General features: G+C 41.6%; 1 protein-coding gene across 1 annotated transcript in view; it reads right to left on the bottom strand.

The window, feature by feature from the left end:
• Positions 1-3,964: 3,964 nt before the first annotated feature.
• Positions 3,965-21,061, bottom strand: part of lyst (lysosomal trafficking regulator) — a 92,912-nt gene continuing 75,815 nt past the window's right edge. Inside the window, exons 43-55 of the mRNA XM_080741197.1 lie at positions 20,763-20,829; positions 20,188-20,344; positions 18,165-18,305; positions 17,637-17,854; positions 16,718-16,948; positions 14,104-14,293; positions 13,368-13,504; positions 12,635-12,733; positions 10,573-10,712; positions 10,025-10,122; positions 9,468-9,624; positions 8,580-8,651; positions 3,965-7,225 (exon numbers count right to left, since the gene is read on the bottom strand). Of these exons, the coding sequence (XP_080597323.1) occupies positions 7,087-7,225; positions 8,580-8,651; positions 9,468-9,624; positions 10,025-10,122; positions 10,573-10,712; positions 12,635-12,733; positions 13,368-13,504; positions 14,104-14,293; positions 16,718-16,948; positions 17,637-17,854; positions 18,165-18,305; positions 20,188-20,344; positions 20,763-20,829 (1,846 nt within the window). The 3' untranslated portion in view covers positions 3,965-7,086. The remainder of the gene's footprint in view (positions 7,226-8,579; positions 8,652-9,467; positions 9,625-10,024; positions 10,123-10,572; positions 10,713-12,634; positions 12,734-13,367; positions 13,505-14,103; positions 14,294-16,717; positions 16,949-17,636; positions 17,855-18,164; positions 18,306-20,187; positions 20,345-20,762; positions 20,830-21,061) is intronic.

The raw sequence follows: 21,061 nt of genomic DNA, 5'->3' as shown, positions 1-21,061 counted from the left end.
TAGACCTTTGGTTCCAAGCCACAACCATTTAGGTTCTGCTGTGCTCTCTGACAGTGGAACCTGCTTTTAAAAGCAGCTAAGCACCTATTTATTTTACAGAATGATGTTTTGAAGCCATTCACCGCCTAATGCCTATATGGACATTATTTCAATCGAGAATCTAAAGTTAATATTTAATGTGTGCTTGTTCAAGCATTAATGCAAGCAGGTGAGCTTGGCCCATTTGTTCATTTTTACTCACAGCAACAGTGAGGAGGAGGGAGTGTTACAGTCATACCACCAACACCTGGTTGCTGCCAAGTATAATCACAGGCTCACAGCGGTAGTTTGTGGTCAGTGAATAGTTCCACAAGGGCTGCGGTAGGTTAGTGATATTGTAAATATTATGTTTTAACTCTCTGTTAAATTAAAATTGAGGATTTTACTGTGCAAACTAAAGGCACCTCAACATGGTTCTCAAGAAAAGGGAGATTGTCTTGGCTTGCTCACCTCCAATGTCCACCACAACCTATACACTCACTCCACAAATTGGGGAATATTATTCTGGTTTTCAGACTTTTTTAATTCAAGGAGGACCCCCTGGCTGTAACCCCATCAAGGAAACCTGGACTCCACTTTGACTGTGAGGACCACTGGTCTACCACTGGTCTACCACTGGTCTACCACGTCCTGATTGAGGCAATCAGGACCTGCCACACTGTAATGTAGACCACTTTATTATTAAATTTAACAGTATATGTGTTTTTGTCTTATCCATTGCATTGCACCCAGCTGGTTCTAGCTGTTAAAAGTCGAACTATCCATGCAAGGGCCATTAAACCCTTCCACAAGCCCTAAAGGAGAGCAAATCCCTAGCCTCCTTCAAAATTGGTATATGAAAAGTCACCTTCAGACAGCTGCTACCCGTGACTTGTAAATAGACTAAGTCCCCATGCTCCCCCCCCCCCCTTTTCTTTTTTTTCTGCCTTTGTATTTGATGTTATGCTTTTGAAACTGATATTATCCTAGATAAAGTACTATGTTCTATCCGTCTGTCTTTCAATGTTATATGAGATACTTAAAGTGTGGTTCCTGTGGAAATAAGCCTCGGCTTTCTAGGATCTCCTTTTAGTTGACCTTGTACCAGTGATTTGTACTGTCATGAAACTGTACTTTTTTCTATTGCAAACTTCTAATAAATTCTTCAATCAATCAAAAACCCTACATGAGTTCTCATGTCATAGCCCTATATAGCCCAATGCTGGGCCAAATTGTCAAATTCTGAACCAGGCCTACAAAGAGTTCTCTGTTGAGAGAGATGATCTCTTATCCGATTGAAAAAATGACAGGTGGATACTAGGCTAATAGGCTAGTCCTAATTCATATCTGAAAACAAACACACATACATGGGGCTGACAGATGTGAGAACTGTCTGGAACTCTCTGTTTGAAAATGACAGGTGGATATAGGCTAGTCGGAGTCCCAATTCATATCTGAAAATAATCACATATGATGGGGCTGACAGATCTTGGAACTATCTGGAACTCTGTTTGAAATGGCAGATGGATATAGGCTAGAGTCCTAATTCTTATCTGAAAATAAACACACATTATGATGAGGCTGGCAGATATTGGGAACTGTGGTAGGCAGTGGCTACTGGAGTGCAAGCAACCCCAGCCCAGCAGCATAGGCCTTTTCCCCAATAATCAATAATAAAAACGAATCACCCAAAACATGTTAAATGCATAATGAAACATATGTACAGTAGGCTACACTCGCATCAATTAATCACCGGTATTGCAACGTATACGATGTTTATTGCATCGGCATTAAGCTGCATTCAAATGATAAACCCATTCATTACAGATGCTATATGCAAAAGGATGGTGGGCGGCGAGAAGATTCCTATAGCAAATTAAACCCTAAAGAGCTATATATAATATTATAAACAATGTTTGATCACCTCTCCCTCGTAAACCAAACCTCCAGGCCCACTTTCACTTCATCAGCCTGTAACGGCTGTAATCGAGCAATTTATAAGGTGTTTAATACCCACATATAACGGGACAGCCGTGTATAGCCTACACATGTGTACACATGATTCCTATATGTATGACCATTCGCAGCTGGCTGCGAATTCGTCATATGTTGAATAATAGGAATCATATAATCTAAGGGTTCAATTCGAGACATAGCACTTAATTGCGATTGTGCGGCCCTTTTCTTGAGTGTTATTTACAGAACAGAAACACAGAAACCAAACGTCAGAGTTTAACACGTCTTTTTACACAAAACGGCTCTTTCGCATGATCAAATAATTGTGTAGGCTAGTCCTAATATTAAAGCAAACATATATCTTTCAGCCTCGGTTTCATTAGGCTATACCTATGCGCAGATGTTGGCTACACGCCACCTACCTGAAATAATGTGCGTCCCAACGGTTCCAATCTTGAGGATTCCTGGGTTGACTCCACCCAACAAAGAGATCTGTCAAAAATGTCAAAAACGGGGAGAATGATAGAGAAGAGAACCCCCCGCTACTGTTGGCACAGATCGGATGATTATAGGCAGTAGGCTATAGAACCTACGGGCGTTTTCATTCGTTTTCAACAGCTATATCGTGTTGCTCTGCTGCCGTGTCTGATCGCCCCAAAAGGTATGGTGCGTTTACGCATATTCCAGTGTTCAGATGGATGATCAATCCAAATGGACTTGGAGAATGATGATTACGCATGCAGCAGAGAGAGCAGGGGGGGAACCTCGCTCTATGACGGTGGAATATGGGGCAGGGACCGGTGGTGGAAAGTAACTAAGTACATTTACTTAAGTATACTGGACTTAGATGATGGTTACGCATGCAGCAGAGCAGAGAGCAGTAGCAGGGGAACCTCGCTCTGTGACGGAGGAATATGGGGCAGGGAGGGACCACTGACTGACTCAATCACAAGACCGGGAGCCAAGAGAGCAACACATGCAGGCGTTACGACACAGTGGTGGATAAAGTACTCGCATTTTTTTACTTAAGTAAAATATCAATACCGCGATCATGTAGAAACACTCTCTGTTACAGGCTACCCTCTGGAATTCAAAATGAAGGCTACTTGAGTAAAAGTATGAAAATGTTGGCATCGAAATGTAGGCCTACTCATTAGGCAGAATGTCCCATTTTCACAAGTTTCAATTGTACAAAAATCTTTTGAAAAGTAAAAGTAGCCTACACTATTTGGATCCGAGATGTAGTGGAGTAGAAATAAAAGTAGGCCTACAGAAATTTGGAAACACTCAAGTAAAGTACAAACTACAAATAACTCAAAATTGTAGACCTAATACTTAAGTACAGTACTTGAGTAAATGTACTTACCACCACTGTCTGGTTGTGAGAAACGCAATCACACCCCAACTAAACAGTCTCCTGCCTCCTCCAAGCGAAGCACATTTCAATCCGTCTTCTTCTTGCATGCAGAGTCGCAGACAGAGCGCAACAGCCTGGGATTTAGGTTTCCCCATTTCAGTTTTGACATCAGCATTGACATCACTGGGTCCCCCTGATTAGTCCATGATGCAGGTAATGGAGGAGTCTTGCCTGGGCAGAGGGTTGTACAGTGTTGGGCAATATATTACTCGAGAGGAGAGTAATGTTATTTATTTATTACATATTACTCCTTTAAAAATATATTACAAATTACTTTTTCCCCACCCCTCACAAAAAAAAGAGATGTACATCAGCACAATCTGTTTAACCAGCTCCTTTTTGAATAATGTCACCAATCAGCCATACAGGCAATACAATAAATTAATTATTTAATTATTAAAAGTAACTTGTTACTGCCCAACACTAGTATTCATATAAAAATATAATCAACTTGAATATTTTTTTAATATTTTTTTTCTTTACTCCAGATGAAATAATGTACAAATAGCCTAGGAAAGGCAAAGCAGAATGAAAACAGATCAACTAAAGTTTCTTAAATATTATATATGTATTTATAATATTGATCACTTGGTTTAGCCATACATCCAAAAAAGAAAAACAAACCGAAAATGGCATCAGGACTTAAATTCCTGGAAGCCAAATCACAAACCAGTCCAGAAAGGCAAACAATGGGCGGGGAGAGGGGGGTTGGGATCAATACACATTTGAAGTAACATAAGACAATTACCTTAAATTATGCATAGCTTAATTTATCAACAGAAATATAACACTCAATATTTCCTTCTGTTTGGAAAGCACAAGACAAATCTTTTCGTAGGCCATTTCCTCCCTGCAATCTTGTCATTTTCTCAAAATATCATTCATACAATATCTTCTATACCTGCTGATGCTCGAGGAGATCATACAACAGTCTGGAGATGCAACTTTGAGAGCGGAAAAAGGCATAGGAGCACATGTACAGGAGCACATGTATGTACATAAGCAAGTATTATAAGAGCACTGTAAACATCCTTGGAGTAATCAAACAGTAACATCCTTGCACCCCTGCTTTTTTTCCTTAAAACAGGTGTGTCGCACTACACAGCATTAGTTCAGGGCGCTGCTGGATCAGAAGGATTTATAATCAAGTAAACAAACAAACAATGAATTAAGTATAGTCCAGAAATGATAAGACGTTTTCCCTTTTTCTTGTAAACACATTTCGAGTTGAACACAGGTTTTGAAATGCAAGACGTTTTCATTACAGAGGACTTTCTTCAAGGACCCTGCCGTTGTTGAACACACGTGTTTTCATTGCAAGTGGAATTCTTGCAACAACCACAAAGGCAAAACAAACTTGAATACTTCACTACCATTTAAGGACGATGATTTTATATATTGTCTATGCCTTAAGTTACGGTATATGTTGTGTTGTGATGTGCATGTGTCAATGGAATGAAATCTGAAAGCGATGCTCTCATTGTCGAACCACGGTTCACTGGCTAATCTACGATTTAACAGGTTCGTGGCAAAAGTAGTAAATAAAAAAAAGTGCTTTGCATCCTTCCATTTCAGTTAATGACCACAGCCAATATCAAACACATTGAATGTGCAGAAGGTTGAGTGGGAAATGTAATGAATGTGGTACATAGCCATTGTGTTGATGTTACTAACCCCTTAAAAAGGTCAGGAAAGCCCTTTCCTCTTATTGATCAGTAATTGTATTGCCTGAAGCAAGGAAGGGGAGACCAGACGCTCAACCAACTCCTCTCAGCTCAGGCTCAACCTCAAAGATCTTCTGAGTGGCAGGACAGGACAGTGTGTCCTTTAAGTCGCCTAGCTCCTAAAATCCCCTCATATTCTTGTGCAACTGTGTTCAGGTTCTCATAGGAATGTCTTTGTGTGGTACAACATGCTTTATCACATTCCCAGCCCTTATTTACCCTGGGTGAGGGTGGTAGGGTGATACATACATGCCCAATCGGCATAAGCTTCATCCGGGCGCAAAAATAACCAAAACTCAGAGCGGAAAAACGCTAGCGGACCACTAATGGTTCACAGAACGGCTGCGTACAAACAAGGGGCGAGGCAAGCGAGCAGCATTATGCTATAATGGTCTCTGCCAACTCCCTCCCCACACTGCCAGACAATCACAGCAGGACTACCATTTCATTAGCCAGGGTGATCCCTCACTGACAATAATGCTAATCTATTTGTTAAATTAAAGTGTCAATCAAATGCCATTTTCTATGTGGATAGACAAGGATATGGGCATGTGACAAACAAAATATCACCCGATAATCATCGTTACTGTCATTATCCAACCTCGGGCTCAGCTGATACAGCGTCTGAGGTTAGATAAGCTCATGCAACAAGGAATGCCGGGTCATATACAGTGTGGACAACGCTAGTTATTCAATCATTGCTTTATTCTCTGCTGTCGACAATGAGTTTTAGTGAGCTTCAAGAAGTTGGTTAATGTTGTGTAGTGCATTTGGGAGACAATTTAAGACAGTAGGACACGAGAGGAGTAAGATAAAAGGAGCAAAGATGAGACTCCTTGGTTCCGTTAATGAATTCATGACTGTCACAGTTTCTCAAATATAAACGACAATCATAATTGAGGACAAAGCTGGCCTTATGATGAGGAATGGAACAGCTGTAGTTTTCACAATCGCACAAGCTCAACATCATTCTGCCATGCACAGAAACAGAACAAAACAAAACACCCGAAGCAAGTCATTCAATCAAAACCAGCAACATCCAAACTCCCCATTTCCTCTGCCTAAGCTTGTTATAGGCGAGAGATTCAAGGGTCACAGGACTTGAATAAACAGACTAGTGTTTGTGTTTGAGTGACACAGACGATGGTGTCTCACTCCCACAAGGGACTCAACGAAGGGATTCGCTCTCTTCACATACTGCCGTCTCAGCAAGAGGTCCTTTCCGAGCCTCGGCATCAATCTGTCAGGCAACGCATGCAGCAGGAGACGCGTGCACTGTGGAGGTCAGAGACATGGGTCTTCATACTTCAATCACAATCTGACGCGAACGTCCAGCCTGGGCCAGTCTTATTATAGCAGCTTATACCAGGAACACCCACAGTCAATCAATAATCAGGCATGGATGGTCGCATGACAGGGAAACACAAAGGACTTAGAATGCACAAACCACACAAGGGGGGAGGAGAAAAAGACAGATCAAGCAAAAACACAAACAAACAAACAAAAAGAAAACATCCAAAAAGATCCATGTTGTATAAAGTGTCTGTTGCAACCTCAGCCAAAAATTCATCCATCTTATCCACCCATTCTGTTTCAGTACGTCTATAAATATATATACATATAATACTATTTTCATATCATTGCTTTATTCTGGGAGTGGCTCTGGTAGAGTTTGATTAGATGGGGAATGGCTTTAGGTCGAGGTCGGGGCAGAGTTCAGAGTTCAGGGTGTGTGTGTGTGTGTGTGTGTGTGTGTGTGTGTGTGTGTGTGTGTGTGTGTGTGCGCGCGTGCGTGTGTGTGTTGAGGAGTCTGTTTGGGTCATGCTGACACATCTTCCTCTCCGCGGGAGGAGGCGGAGGAGAAGGAGGAGGAATTGCTCTTGGAAAGGCTGGTGCAGAGAGAGAGAGAGAGAGAGAAAGAGAGAGCAGTAGAAGTCCAGGTACAGCACAGTGTACCGCCTCAGGGAGGCATCAGCCTGCAGCGTAGCTGCTTAGGAAGGAGTAGAACATGGGCAACTTCATCCGCTGTTGGTCCCGTCGGCACCAGGCCATCACGGTGCCCTCGCTGTTGGCCGTGTACAGGTGGTGCCCGTCGCACGAGTACGTCAGGCTGAGGAGAGGACGAGAGCACGGGATGTCAGAAAAACGTAATGGCCACCACGAGCCCGAATGAAAAATGAGTTGCACTTTCGCGTAAATAGGGATGGGACGATAATCGTTATTATCGTTTAGCGTGATAAGAAACAATAATCATATCGTGCCGTGGAGATTTAAATGTATCGTGAAATTGTCCTCCGTCATGCACTGGGATCAATTACTTTTTATTTGCCAAGCTGCATATCCGGTACCATTTAAATGCTCTAGAATTGGTTAAACGGACCTAGAAATAACATACTAGATCTTTTTTTTTTTTTCACTTTCTACCAAATCTCTTTTCCCAAAAATAGCCGATCTACAAGCTCACAACGCGTTGCAACGCTATTTTCTGGCAAATGTTCCACCTCAGGATAATGGATGTTGGGGATATTTTGATTATTGCGATTTTTTGGGTCACAATATATAATCGTAACATGACATTTTAATATCATCCCATCCCTACACGCAAACCATTTACAGTAGCATCAATGACAGAACTAACACGAATGCTTACTAAGTAAGAGCTCAATTCTGAGTTGGTTGTCACTTCCATACAGTATTGTATGTGCATGAGTCACAGCATAATCCAAGAGACACCTGTACTTTTGATAAGCACTGCACTGGTGCTTATCTCTGGTGCAGGGAGGGGCTTCATGCATCTATAAATGATAAGCTCTTTATGGTTTGTGAGCAGAGTTCTGCAGTGACATTTAACTGTCTGCATAACAGCATTTATTTAAAGATATATTTTGTGCCCCTTTCTACTTTTATTGATAGAATACTGATGGGGAGAGAGACGTGGAGTGACAGCAAAGGTTGGCTTAGTTTACAATAATCAAATGTAGCCTTATGAAGGTCTTCAGAATCAGAATGTGTACTCTAGGATTAATGACGTTTCATTATGCAATTATGAATTTTATTGTACAGGATTAACATCTTTCGGTTTAATTAAAATAGGCTACATTTGGACAAGAAAAACTCATTTGGAAGCAAGAATACAGAATGGTCAGTTAATCCACCATTCTTTTTTCTTTGAAGTAGAATCAGATCCTCTTACAAAAATGCTTCCATTGTTTTGTGGGCAAACCCCATACCACACATATTTAGGTCCATATGGCACTGAATAGGGCTTCTCTATCTCTGCACAAAAATCCCTATAAACAGCTCCTTGTGTTTGTATCAACTCTGAATCTATCCCTAAAGACAGATTCATACACCAAAGAAAGTTCTACAAGCCTGAAGACATGGCAGCAGACAGGTATAGACTGTAGACATGGAATTAAAACAAAGGCCTGTGTGAAAGGAGCACAAATATAAATTAATTTTACCTGATGATAGGTTTGCTGGACTTGGGGAAGGTGATTTCTCTCACTGGTTTCAAATCCCAGGTGCTCCAAAGCCTGAACACGAGGGAAATAAACAAGGTAATCCGTTGGGAGTATTTCAACATCTTGAGGCGAGAACCGATTTAAACATGAAAGCACTGCACAGACACGGCATTCCCTCTTTCCCCGGTGTTTCGACCAGTTGGGCGTGGTTATATGCCTAACCCCAACTCTAAAGTCTAACCCTAACATTAAAACATTTGCATTACTTAATCTACAAGAAGTCTACACAATTAGAGAATAAGAGAATTGTTATTTTGATCAACATTTCCCGTTATCTCTCCTCAAACACTATGCCTAACCCCAACTCTAACAGAAATGATGCCTAAAACTAGCCTCAAAACCACACCTACCTGGTCAAAACACCTGGCAAAGAGGGAGTCTCACCACACATAAACCCAGGGCAGTGTTCTACAACACTGCTACCCAGGTGTGAAGTTCCTTGACTACCTCCCTTAAAACATTTAGCTCGCTGGCATCCTTCAAAACGGCCATGAAAACTCACCTTTCAGGAGGCCAGAGACTGAGGTAGTTATCACTTCTCCCATGGACAGTTAAGTGACAATCTAAAATATGAACCCTTGTTGTAAAGTTGTCCTTTAACTGCGATATTATTGAATGTTTTCTTTGCTTGCTATTTGTTATGTCCGTGAATTGAATACAAGGAGCTCCAACGTAAAAAAGACTGTAAAAGGACTTATTTGGGATGTTCCTTTTAGGCAGGGTGTTTAACTGTACTTGTACTGTACTACATTTCTATTGTATTGACTATGATTGTACTGTTCTCCATTTTTTTTGTCTAATAAAATAATCAATCAATCAAAAACTCACCTGACCACACCGTTCTCCAGGCCTCCGGCAATGACGTTGACGGACACGCCCTCCGCCTGATTGGAGAAGGCCACGGAGCAGATGATCTCTCTGCAGTGGACGTGGCCAATCAGATCGCCGTTCACCGTCCACAGACGCAGGTCACTGCCTCCGCCCACTGTGTACGTCCAATCAGAAAAAGGGATTATTTTTAAAATCATTCAGTACTTTAAAATGTACCAGATAGGTAGACCTTTCAAAAGGTCTATCAATAAAGTGTATTGATCCCACAAGAGAAAAAATCATTATAATACAATCAATTCTGTACTATTAAAGATGACCTGTATAAAGTGTCTGCAAGTAGAGTTTCGTAGTGTAGTAAAATGCATTGAAATGTATTTCATACAATAGCTTCCTTGTAAATTAAACAAACACATTTTGGAAAATGATTGGCAGTAAAAATGGAGTATACCATGCAACGTAGTCAATAGGCTAAACATACCAGACCACCGGTATGGTCCTTTCAATACACAGGAGAATACGGATTAAAAGATCCCACAGCACAATGTGTTCCTCACCTGAGTCACAAACTGTGGCAATGTCACCTGTGGTCTCACTGGCTGACACTGATGTCACAGGACTCTTGTGTCCTGTCAGACTTTGCACATAACACAGCCTGTAATGACATGTAACAGTTCAGGGATACACCACAGACATTATATACAAGGCAAAAGAATAACACAAAACTGAGAAGCAAAACACACTGACAGTGACACAAACACACTTGTTATTGTGCACACACAGCATACTGTATATCAGTATATTTGTTCGGCATTTGAGTCACAGACGACCATTTGATGAAATATAGCCTCTCAGATCCAAAACATAGAAGATTTTGTCCACAATTCCATGCTGTGCCCTATTGATTTGGTACCATAGGAGAGATAAAAGGCAAACATTCACCAAAATAACAATTCTTCTACATTCTCTAATTGTGTGAACCTCTTCCACTCTCAAGAGTTAAAGGGTCCATTTGGTTAGCAACTCTCCATAATTTAGCTGGGGACCACCTGGAACCTCCTCAAGGACCACTGGCACACACACACACACACACACACACACATACCTGTTGAGGTCCCAGAGGATGCAGGTTCCGTCCTGGCTTACACTGATGAGGATACTGTAAGGCTTACAGACAAACAGGCTGGTGACCTCCCCTGTGTGTCCATACAGGTGTACCTGAGATTCCACCTCCATCTCTGATGGCTACAAACACAAAGGAAAAAGCATTCAATACTAAAGTATCGATACTACAATGTAGATATACTCTTGTTACCAGTAAGACGCCCACATTCTAAATTTACTTGAGTAAAAGTACAAAAGTATTGGTATCAAAATGTCTAAAAATCTTTTGAAAATAGAAGATCTACATGCATCCATTGTGAGCACATTTTTAGAGATGGCGTTATGGCAGCCAAATACATATCGGGGGGGGGGGGGGGGGGGGGGTCCCGTCCCAAGGTTTGAGTAACACAATATATAGCAACATATAGTCGGGGAGCCACAAGCCCAAAAGCTCAAATAATAGGGTTTTACCTGTGACGTCATGACGTACTTTTTATTTTAGTTTTTTCGTATATTCACTCCATCGTCACTATACAGGAAAAAATAAATCTGCTTTAAGTAGCATGTGAGGGGTCAAACTAGGGGTTCTTCGTGAAGCATTTGTTTTGCATGAAAAACATTCCTCAAAACTGTGATATTTGATGACTCATCCCTTTTCACTGTTTTGTGGGGCTGAAATCTAGCCCAAGGAATGTTTTTCATGCAAAACAAATGCTTGCAATGGATTCAGAATCACGAAGAACCACTAGTTTGACCCCTCACAGGCTACTTATAGCAGATTTTTTTTGTATTATTTTCCTGTATAGTGACGTCGATGGGACTTTTTTTTCTTTTCGCAATGTTTCCAGCAGAGCAGGCCTCTCATTCTGTGTACCTTATTGACCAAATGAATAGAAAAAACTATTATAAAAAGTATGTTATGACATCACAGGTCCTCTAAAATGTTGGGCCTGTGGCTCCCTGGCTAATAGGTTTTTCAGAAAACCCGCTAGCATTTAGAAGACAGAATAGAAGCCTTGCGTTAAAATAATTAAGTGCTTAGGGGGAGCTAACTCACACACTCTTGTGTTCACAAATGAGTCATAGAAATTTCACAGGAAAAGGGTTGTTAATCAAATCAATGGCTGCGGAGTGGGAGCCTGGCCATCTGCAGATAGGAAGCCTTGGAAGCTTCATAAAGCTTTGATGACTGAAACTCCCTGACCAATAATAACCACTACTTGTAGAGGCTCAATGGATGTGCGTGTGTGCGTGCGTGCGTGCGTGCGTGCGTGCGTGCGTTCATCAAATATTCGAATATTCGAATATCAAAGTCACTATTCAACGTTGTTCACCGAAGTCGAATATTCGCTTATTTTTATGTTTTCATTGTTTTCTCTTTAAAAAAATATATAGTTTATAAAGCTTGGCTAGATAGGAAGTCATAAGAATGAGTTGTCAATGGTTCTCAAACCTTTTGAGGCCATGACCCCCAAGATAACACATTTGAACTGGGGACCCCCACCCTGACAAGCACTTGGAATTGTAGGTATTACATTTAATGTGACTCGGTTCCGCAGATAAATATTGTGAAAATAGCAGATCTGCATGCTCACAACGCCTCGCAAAATACATAGAAAAATCATAGCCCCCTCACACATTAGAAGGAAATTTAATGTCCATTTTATTTGAAACTGAAATATGCCTTTAACCACTTTCACTTTCAAAACATTTCAAAACTAGCAAAAAAAAAGAAGAGAAAAATAGCCAATCTAGAAGCTCAATATACAAGATCTACAGCTCGTCTATTTTCGCTACTTTTGTTGCAACACAGTCGCATGTTCAAAGTAGGGCATTAATTTACAAAAAAAAAAAAAAAAGGTGAAATATAGAAAGGCGAGCTTTCTGCCCGACAGGGACGATAAGGAAGTCGGCACAGAGAGCAGAGAGTGGCAGTCTGGTGTTGGTGGAGGTGTTGGGTGGGTGGAGGGGGGGATAATGGAAGGTGGGTGGGTGCCGTGTGGAGGTGGATGATTAGAGGAAGCAGGGAGGGGGGGGGGGCTTGCGTTGCCATGGAAACCCACCGTGGTGGTGGTGAAGCGGTTGCTGTAGGCGGTAATGACTCCACACTTGCTACCCGTGAAGAGCTGGCAGCTATCGGGCACCCAGGCACAGCTGGTCACCTGGGGGGGAGGGGGGGTTGGTAGTGAGAGGGTGGATGGACACACACACACACACACACACACACACACACACACACACACACACACACACACACACACACACACACACACACACACACACACACACACACACACACACACACACACACACACACAGTGAGTAAACTAATGCAGCCGAGTGACACTGACAGAACACATTAGTTGGGTGGCTTTCAACCTCTTTCATATCAAGGTCCACAATTTATTAATTTGGCATTTGAGCCACGGACCACCGCTTGAATTTAGCCTCTCTGAACCAAAACATAGATGGATAGGATTTTGTCCATGTCGTATCGGTGTGGTTGAGAACACATCAATCAAAATAACAATTCTCCTATATTCTGAAAATGTGTGGACGTCTTGTAATAAATTAAGTAATGCAGGTGTTTAACAATTTAACTCTGGAGAGCGTAACATGAAACCAAAAAAACACTGGTTGAGAACCACTGCATTAGTAGAATTAAATGGGGTTGGGGGGGCAGTTCTTCAATGAGCAGTTATGGTGTATTGGAGTCTACTCAGTACATTTTCACGCTACTGCATGCATCTAGATGATCTAAACATAGGTGAGATGTTAGGAGGAGTCAATCATCACCTGGTGAAGCTGTGAGCATTGGATGAAGTTGATGGGCGGCTCGCTCTGTTTGCTCTTGAGACGCAGCATGTTGTCTGCGTAGCCCCAGCTCAAGATGGCCGACCACTGGATGTCTGTGCTGTGCATGCTCCTCACGCCTGTTGAAGGAAGACAGTCAGTGATGCCAACAGCTATTGATTATTGTCTTAACGTTTGTTCTATACATTACCTATCCGTCTGTCTTTCAATGTTATATGAGATACTTAAAGTGTGGTTCCTGTGGAAATAAGCCTCGGCTTTCTAGGATCTCCTTTTAGTTGACCTTGTACCAGTGATTTGTACTGTCATGAAACTGTACTTTTTTCTATTGCAAACTTCTAATAAATTCTTCAATCAATCAATCAAAACCTTTCCATTCATCTAATAATCGAGAAGCGTGTTTTTTATCATTTTATAATTTATCTGTGTTGTGCAAAAATAGTGATAATGGCAAAAACAAAATATGAAAATATCTACAGTACAAGCTCACAAAAGGCGAGTCACGCGACAGGTTGTGAGTTTGCAGATATTTTCATAATTTTTGCAGATCGCCCCTTTTCACTATTTACTGTATGAGCTTTTTTTAAATGTTAAGAAACGTTATAGATAAATTTAGATTTAATAGAGATAAATATGTTATAACTTTTAAAATAATCAATCGATTAGTTCGATGTAACCGTTTCAGCCCTAGTTCAGTCTAGGTGGGTTTCCCTGTCACCTTGTTCCTTGCTGTAGATCATCATGAGGCAGAACTTGCGCGACAGGCCACAGATGGCTCTCGTGGGCAGGGCCAGCAGAGATCCAAACCTCTCCCCGTGGGGCTGGCTGAAACACACCACTGGGTCTGGAGCACTGGGGGAGCCTACATATTCACCCCACTTCAGTCCTTTGATCCAGGGCAGTGGGCTCTGTAAGCACAAGGTAGATAACTTCATGTAATAAAACACCAAATCATATCCACTCCATTACAAGGTAGGTTGTGCTATATAGCTGCACAATACCAAAGATTGTTAATTTAGGAAGATCCGACGTCCCAATTGGAGCCACAATAATTTTGGGCTCAAATCTAGAGCTCGGGCCGCCTTCGGGGGGCCCTCACACTACACCAGCGATCAAACTGATATGGCCATATATGGAAATCTCTATGTGCCGTTCTTTTTTGCCACAGAGATGTTCAAAAATATTTATATTCATTATTTTAAGGCTAGAATTAAGGCATCCAGATCATGAGCAGCAAATGTTGGATTCTGTGAATATTCTCTCCCTCTCCCTCCAAGATTTATCATTAACAAAAAGGCACACATGAACACTAATGGCTATGGCTTCCTTGCCTATTTGGATAATCTAATTTGAATATCTAAGCCAGGGGTAGGCAACCTTAGGCACGGGTGCCAAAATTGGCACAGAGGAGGGTGATTACCGGCACACTGGCAGAAGTGTGAGAGAGAGGATTTGTTTTCAAACGTGGTCAATTAAATGAAGTTAGCTAATTTATAGCAAATTACATCTTGCACAAAATTCTACGTTCATTAAAACTCTGAACTCTGACTGGGGAGGGAGTTGGTTGAGATAGGTGGATTATTACTCAGAGTCTAATGATCGTTATAACAATGTCCTGCCAGTCAAAATATGTCAAAAATATTTGTCATTATTATTTTGAAATGTGGTCAATTAAATGAAGTTAGCTAATTTATAGCAAATCTAATCTTGCACAAAATTCTACATTCATTAAAACTCTGAACTCTGACTGAGGAGGGAGTCGGGGAGATAGGTGGATTATTGCTCTGAGTCTAATTATCGTTATATCAATGTCCTGCTAATTAAAATAATGTCAAAATATTTGTCATTAACTCATTCTGTGCCAGATGCCAAAATGGCTCCAAGGTAGCTGTGCCGAGATTTTGTATGTTTTTCTTTACTATGCAATGAAAAAAAAAGTTTTTTTTTTACAATTCTTTTCCCCACAGAAACAGACACAGTTTTTGTGATTCAGTGGCAAAAAGAATTTTGGCAATCGGACAAATGGTTCCAGAGATAGAGCTGTTTGAATGAAAAAAAGTGTCCATCCACTAGAATGGACACACATGAACACACATTTTCTCAATCAGCTAAACGAGGGAGCGAACACACAAACAGAGAAAAGCATCTCTCTGATCTCAGGTCATTTTGACATCTTTAGAAAAAAAAAAGAAAAAAAAATGTTTTTTTTTCTTCTTTTTTTTCTATGTAAAAAAACACAAAAACCGTCATAAGCCGTCATTGGCACACAGGGCTATTGGAAAAAAAACGTCATAAGCAGTCATTGGCACAGAATGAGTTAAAATGTATGTTGACATGGCACACTGACACTCTAGAAAATAAAAACCTGGCACTTAATTTCAAAAAGGTTGCTGACCCCTGATCTAAGCTATTAAATAATTGCAACGTAAATAAGAGGGTGTATTCCATTACAGTCCATTGCATATAAATGGCTATAAACAGGCAATGGCAGGGGAGATGGGTAGGGAGAGGGACAAAGGAATAGTTGCATGTCTTGCTATTTCAGTCTTGGTCAATACCCAGCAGAGAAAAGCAGTGCGTAATCCAGTTGTCATGTGACTCCTAGGGAATGGCTGGTGTTATCATCTAATGGTGCTCATCAACACTGCTGAGGTGCCTTTGAACAAGGCACCAAACTCCAATTACTGCACTGCAGACATCTCTCACCTCAGATGAGAGATGTCTCTCACCTCCAAATGGACCCCTGTGGGTCCATTTTGGTTCACTCTCTGAGTTTGTACACGCTCAAGAGATATGTGGATCTGTGACCTAATGAAACTCAAACTGAGGGCTCTTTGAAATAAAAAAAAGTTTGAGAACCAACGCTAAAACCTATAAATGAAGCATAGCGTCAGTCTATGCAGGACATGCGAGTCTCGCCCGCCTCAGCTGTAATCAGCTGTCAGTCAGATCCTTTCCTACTCCTCAGTCACAGATCTGCTGATCATTACATCACACCGTCTAATCCAATCAGAGCTCTCGCTCAGTAAGGGAGGCTCCTTTAAATACGGCTTGCATTCACTATAGTTCTGCTCGTCTTTGATCCGAAGCTTCGGATCTGCTGCTGCCTAGCTACCTCCTCCACCCCAGCCACCACCTTTTGATCAGAGTCCGGTTTTGCTTAAAGTTCCCTGATTTTGCTTAGCAAGCATGCGTACAAAATTCAGGGAACATCTCCGAACACGGAGCCCTTTAACGCAAAGTTTAACTGTATTCCATTTGTTGCAATAAATGGTTAAATCTACTTTGACATGAGTGTTCCTGACTAAACACAAGTTAAGTTTAACTCTTACTGGGAAGATTATTTCCTTGGCCTGTTCTCTGTTCTCCCTGAAGGCCAGCTGCACCAGGAGACCCATGGCTGCGGGCAGCTCCCCCTCCATCAGGAGCCTGGGTCCGGCCCTGCTGACGTGGGTGGCGTTGAACAGCTGCCTGGGCGTCTGTCCGTACGTCTTGATCATGGTCTCCAGGGCACGTCGCTGGACCGGGTCCTCCACAGCCGAAACATCCATGCCGAAGTAGGTCTTGGGAAGAAGAGGGGGGAGTGAAACTACAACATTAGCCAACCATAATGCAAGGATATTTAGCCTCCCACCGCCCACCACAGAGTAGAAAACGAGCAACGTGTTCAAAGGAGAATTCAGGACGAGACGTTTTATTACGTTAATCCGATGTTATGATATCCAAGAACAATCTAATAATAATAATAATTTCATCTCGAGTCCTCAGCAGCTCCGACCGCGAGCGGTGGGATTTTACTGTAAATGGCTTATTTGTATCACTCGACAATTGCTTTTTCTTGTTTACATATCGTCGTTGTCGGGTGAAAACCTTGTATGTCCAAAACCGTTCATTTTGCATTTAACATTTTAAAAATGATTTAAACTAGTGAAAACAGCCGATCTACAAGCACACAACGCCTCGTACCGTGAGGCATTGTGTGCTTGTAGATCTGCTGTTTTCACTACTTTTGTGCGACGGCCTTGTATGATGAAGCAGGGCTTTACTTTGCGAAAGAACGGACACATTTGAAACTTGGAGATGCAAGGTTTCCGCCCGACAACGACGATATGTCTTTCATAATGGCGGAGAACATGCACTAGATATAGCCTTTTTTTCTTTCGTGGCCTCTACGATTGGTTAATGTATGAAAAACATCAGATTATGGTAAGAAAAGGAGAATTCCGGACGAGCGCTTTAGAGTATACTTACCGCTGGGTGGAAGACGTTGATAGCTTGGACGGCCGCCTTGCCTTTCTGCTTGAGCCCAAACACCAGGTCGATCCACTGGCACAGTGTCTGGGAGACCTGGTCCGACTCCAGGGCCTGGCGGTGGATCAGGATGAAGAGGCGTGGGTCATTGCGGGCCCAGGGGGGCAGGTTGACGTGGTTGACCCGCTCGCTGTTCTGACGCACCCCAAAGTCAAAGCCTTCACAGGCACAATGAGGAATAAAATAAATACAATAAAATAAAACATTGAAATTAAATAAAGAATAAAAGATACACGTTACCTCTTTGAACCTGGTATCCCTATATTGAGCTATTTTCTTTTACTTTAAAAAAATTCAAAGCCTTCAAAATAAATTGCCAATTTAGAAGCTCACATTGTATTTTTTTTTTTTGCTCTTTTTGAAACAGGGTTTAAGATTGGTTAAAGACAGAATTATGGATTGAAAGATAAATTAAATACCTAGCACATAAACGGATCACGTAAAACTACAGAACATATAAACTCCTACCCTCTCTGTTCACCAGGAACTCGGGGAGATAGAAGAACTCCGGGATGAGCTCCTTGACGTCGGTCATGGACTCGTAGGAGGAGAGACGCCACGTGGTGTTCATGGAATGAAAGGTCCGGTCCGGGATATCAAAGCTCTGGTCTGATGAGGGCCAAACACAACAACACTAATTAGAGATTCGGCTGACTGATTGAAAGGATTCCCCTTTCATGGCCTCATAGAATAAAGCTTGTTCGCTCGCCGCATTCATTTGCCACCACAATAATAGATTCACTTCAGAGGCTCAAAGAGGAGAGACGAGATGAAGGGCAAATTAGATGACTAGAAAGAGAGAAGAGGAAGTGGACAAGGAGCTGGTCAGTATCTTGACAAAAGAAAGAGGGTTCAGTGTTAAAGGACAACTTTTTTTTTTAAGGGTTAATATTTTAGATTGTAATTTATTATTTTGACACAATAAGCCCATTCCCAAGATGTACTGCAATCTTTCCTGGGCTAGTAGTGTGTAAATCGTAATAAATAATTGCCGGCTTACTGTGTCTAAAAATACATATTTAGCCACTTGTGGGCTTGCCCCCACCCACTGAAATCAAAATCGCTAAAATTGCTAAGGAAGAAAGCAGTAAATTCATTATTTTAATATTGATCTTTTCTTCTTTTCTCTAATTACAATCTAAAATAGGAACCCTTGTTTAAAAAAACTAAAAAAACAATAAAGTTGTCTTTTAACCCATTTAGGCCTGAGGCCGATTTCAAAAAACCCTTCAAAAGCCTGACTTAAGTTTTTCTGAAAATCTTCAAATAGAATTAAAAATTAAAAAAACAAATGTGTTGCTGCATACTGTACATGTACTGTACTAGACAAAAGGTGTTCCGGCCTGAGGGGTAAAAGCACAAAAATGTTTTCCTGTCCATAATGGGTAGCAGAACATGGCTTTCATGGCTCATACATATGATCCACCACAGCGCTGTATCACACTGTCAAATCTGAGTTCCTCCATTAGGCCTAGCGCTAAAAGCATAGCACATTAAGGCTTCCAAGATGGAGCTACCGACATGAAGCAAGACAGGTGGAACTCAATGCCGCTAAAAGCCTTTTTCCGAAAGATAAACGACAATGATCAACCTACAATTTAGGCATTTAGCAGACGCTCTTATCCAGAGAGCCATACAAAGTACAAGTTATCTTTTGTCAAAGAAACACATGGGTTATCAGTAGAATGTAAAATTACAAACAAAGACGATATCTTTAATGTCTTAGGTTTTATTTTGTGGTGAACAGAACCCTAGCATTCCTATTTGCCGAAGATCCTAGGTCTACAAGCTCACAACGTGTTGAAACATGATGGGTTGTGAGCTTGTAGATCGGCTCTTTTTGGCCAAGAGATTTGGTGTACTGTAGATAGAGGAAGGGAAAAAAGAGAGGACCAAGAACAAAGCCAACTTGGGTCACTTGTACGAAGTATAGAGGGTTTAAGGCAGTGGTTCCCAAACCTTTCAGGTCGAGAGACTTGACGTTTGCCCGGAACCTAAACTAGTGAAAATAGCAGACCTACAAGCTCACAACGCGACGCTTCGCACCGCGTTGTAAGCTTGTAGATTGGCTATTTTCACTGGAGTTCTCAAATTCTGCCCGAACCAGACCCTAACCGACATTTTCGGGCCAGGTAGGGCCTAAAATGTATGCTAATTTGTCTGGCTGGGCCAGGCCTCGGGCTCAATGAAAAAATAAAATATATTTTTTTAATTATTTTATTACTTTTACTCTGTGATAGAGTTATCAAATTCTTCCCGAACCCGACCCCAAAACGTATGCTAAGTAGTCGGGCCCAGTTAGGGCCTGTTGAGAACTAAAATTTTCACTACTTCTTAAGCATTTGTTTTCTAATTTATGGAATTATTTTGAAAAATCATATGGATTCTTTGTTGTTCATGAAACCTTTTTTAACTTGTGACGCATAAAAATGTGCCCGTGACCCACAAATGGCAAAACAGTGGTTTAAGGGGCTTAAAGTAGGCAGGTCACCCTGATAGGCCAGGAACATCTTGGTGAAGGGGGGCATGCGGACCAGGAAGTGAAGCACGGTGCCACTGTTGGAGTAGTGAGAGCCATAGTGGTAGGGCTGCACCGGAGGCATGGGGTCGTCCTCTCGCACCCCCTTCCTGTACTCCTCCTCCAGGTACTGCAGGGGAACGCACACACGCACACGCACACGCACGCACACGCACACGCACACAAGTTAATTTCGTAGACTAAAACTATGATGGAAAAATGTCCGTCGACTACCTTCTTTTCAATGACAAAAACGTAATAAAAACTAAGCTATGATGAACGACAGTAAGACTGATTTTGTAAATCTGAAAATAGCAGATCTACAAGCTCAGCGCGACACGTTGTGAGCATGTGGATTGGCCATTTTCAGATCGCAACACCCATGTAAAATCAGGAGGCAGATTTACATTTAGAAACTAAAACTAAACCAAATGTGCTGTCAAAATCAACACACACACACACACACACACACACACACACACACACCCATCGTCTCTCTGAGAGCTCTCACTTCACTTCATAGTACTACTATACTGTCTGAGGCGTACTTTGTAATTGTCCACGTAGCGATCCTCTTTCTCCTTTGACTGGACGGCGATGGGTTTGATCAGGTTCCTGCGCCACGAGCACAAAAGAAAGATAGAACAGCAGTAAATAACGGATGGATGCTGTCTCGTGTTACACTGATGAATGATGGTGGTTTTTTAATTTCGCAGTCATGAGTTTGACTCCAGAGGAGATCCATTTGTCTTGTGTAGAGCATCCAATTAATCAACGTAGAACAGACAATGTGTCAATTAACCACATCTGACCTGATTTATCATGATAGTCTGAAAGCCCATGAAAC

The sequence above is a fragment of the Nannobrachium achirus genome, assembly GCF_963921795.1.
Source record: "Nannobrachium achirus genome assembly, chromosome: 13".
NCBI classification, from domain to species: domain Eukaryota; kingdom Metazoa; phylum Chordata; class Actinopteri; order Myctophiformes; family Myctophidae; genus Nannobrachium; species Nannobrachium achirus.
This window is presented reverse-complemented; position numbering and strand designations above follow the sequence as displayed.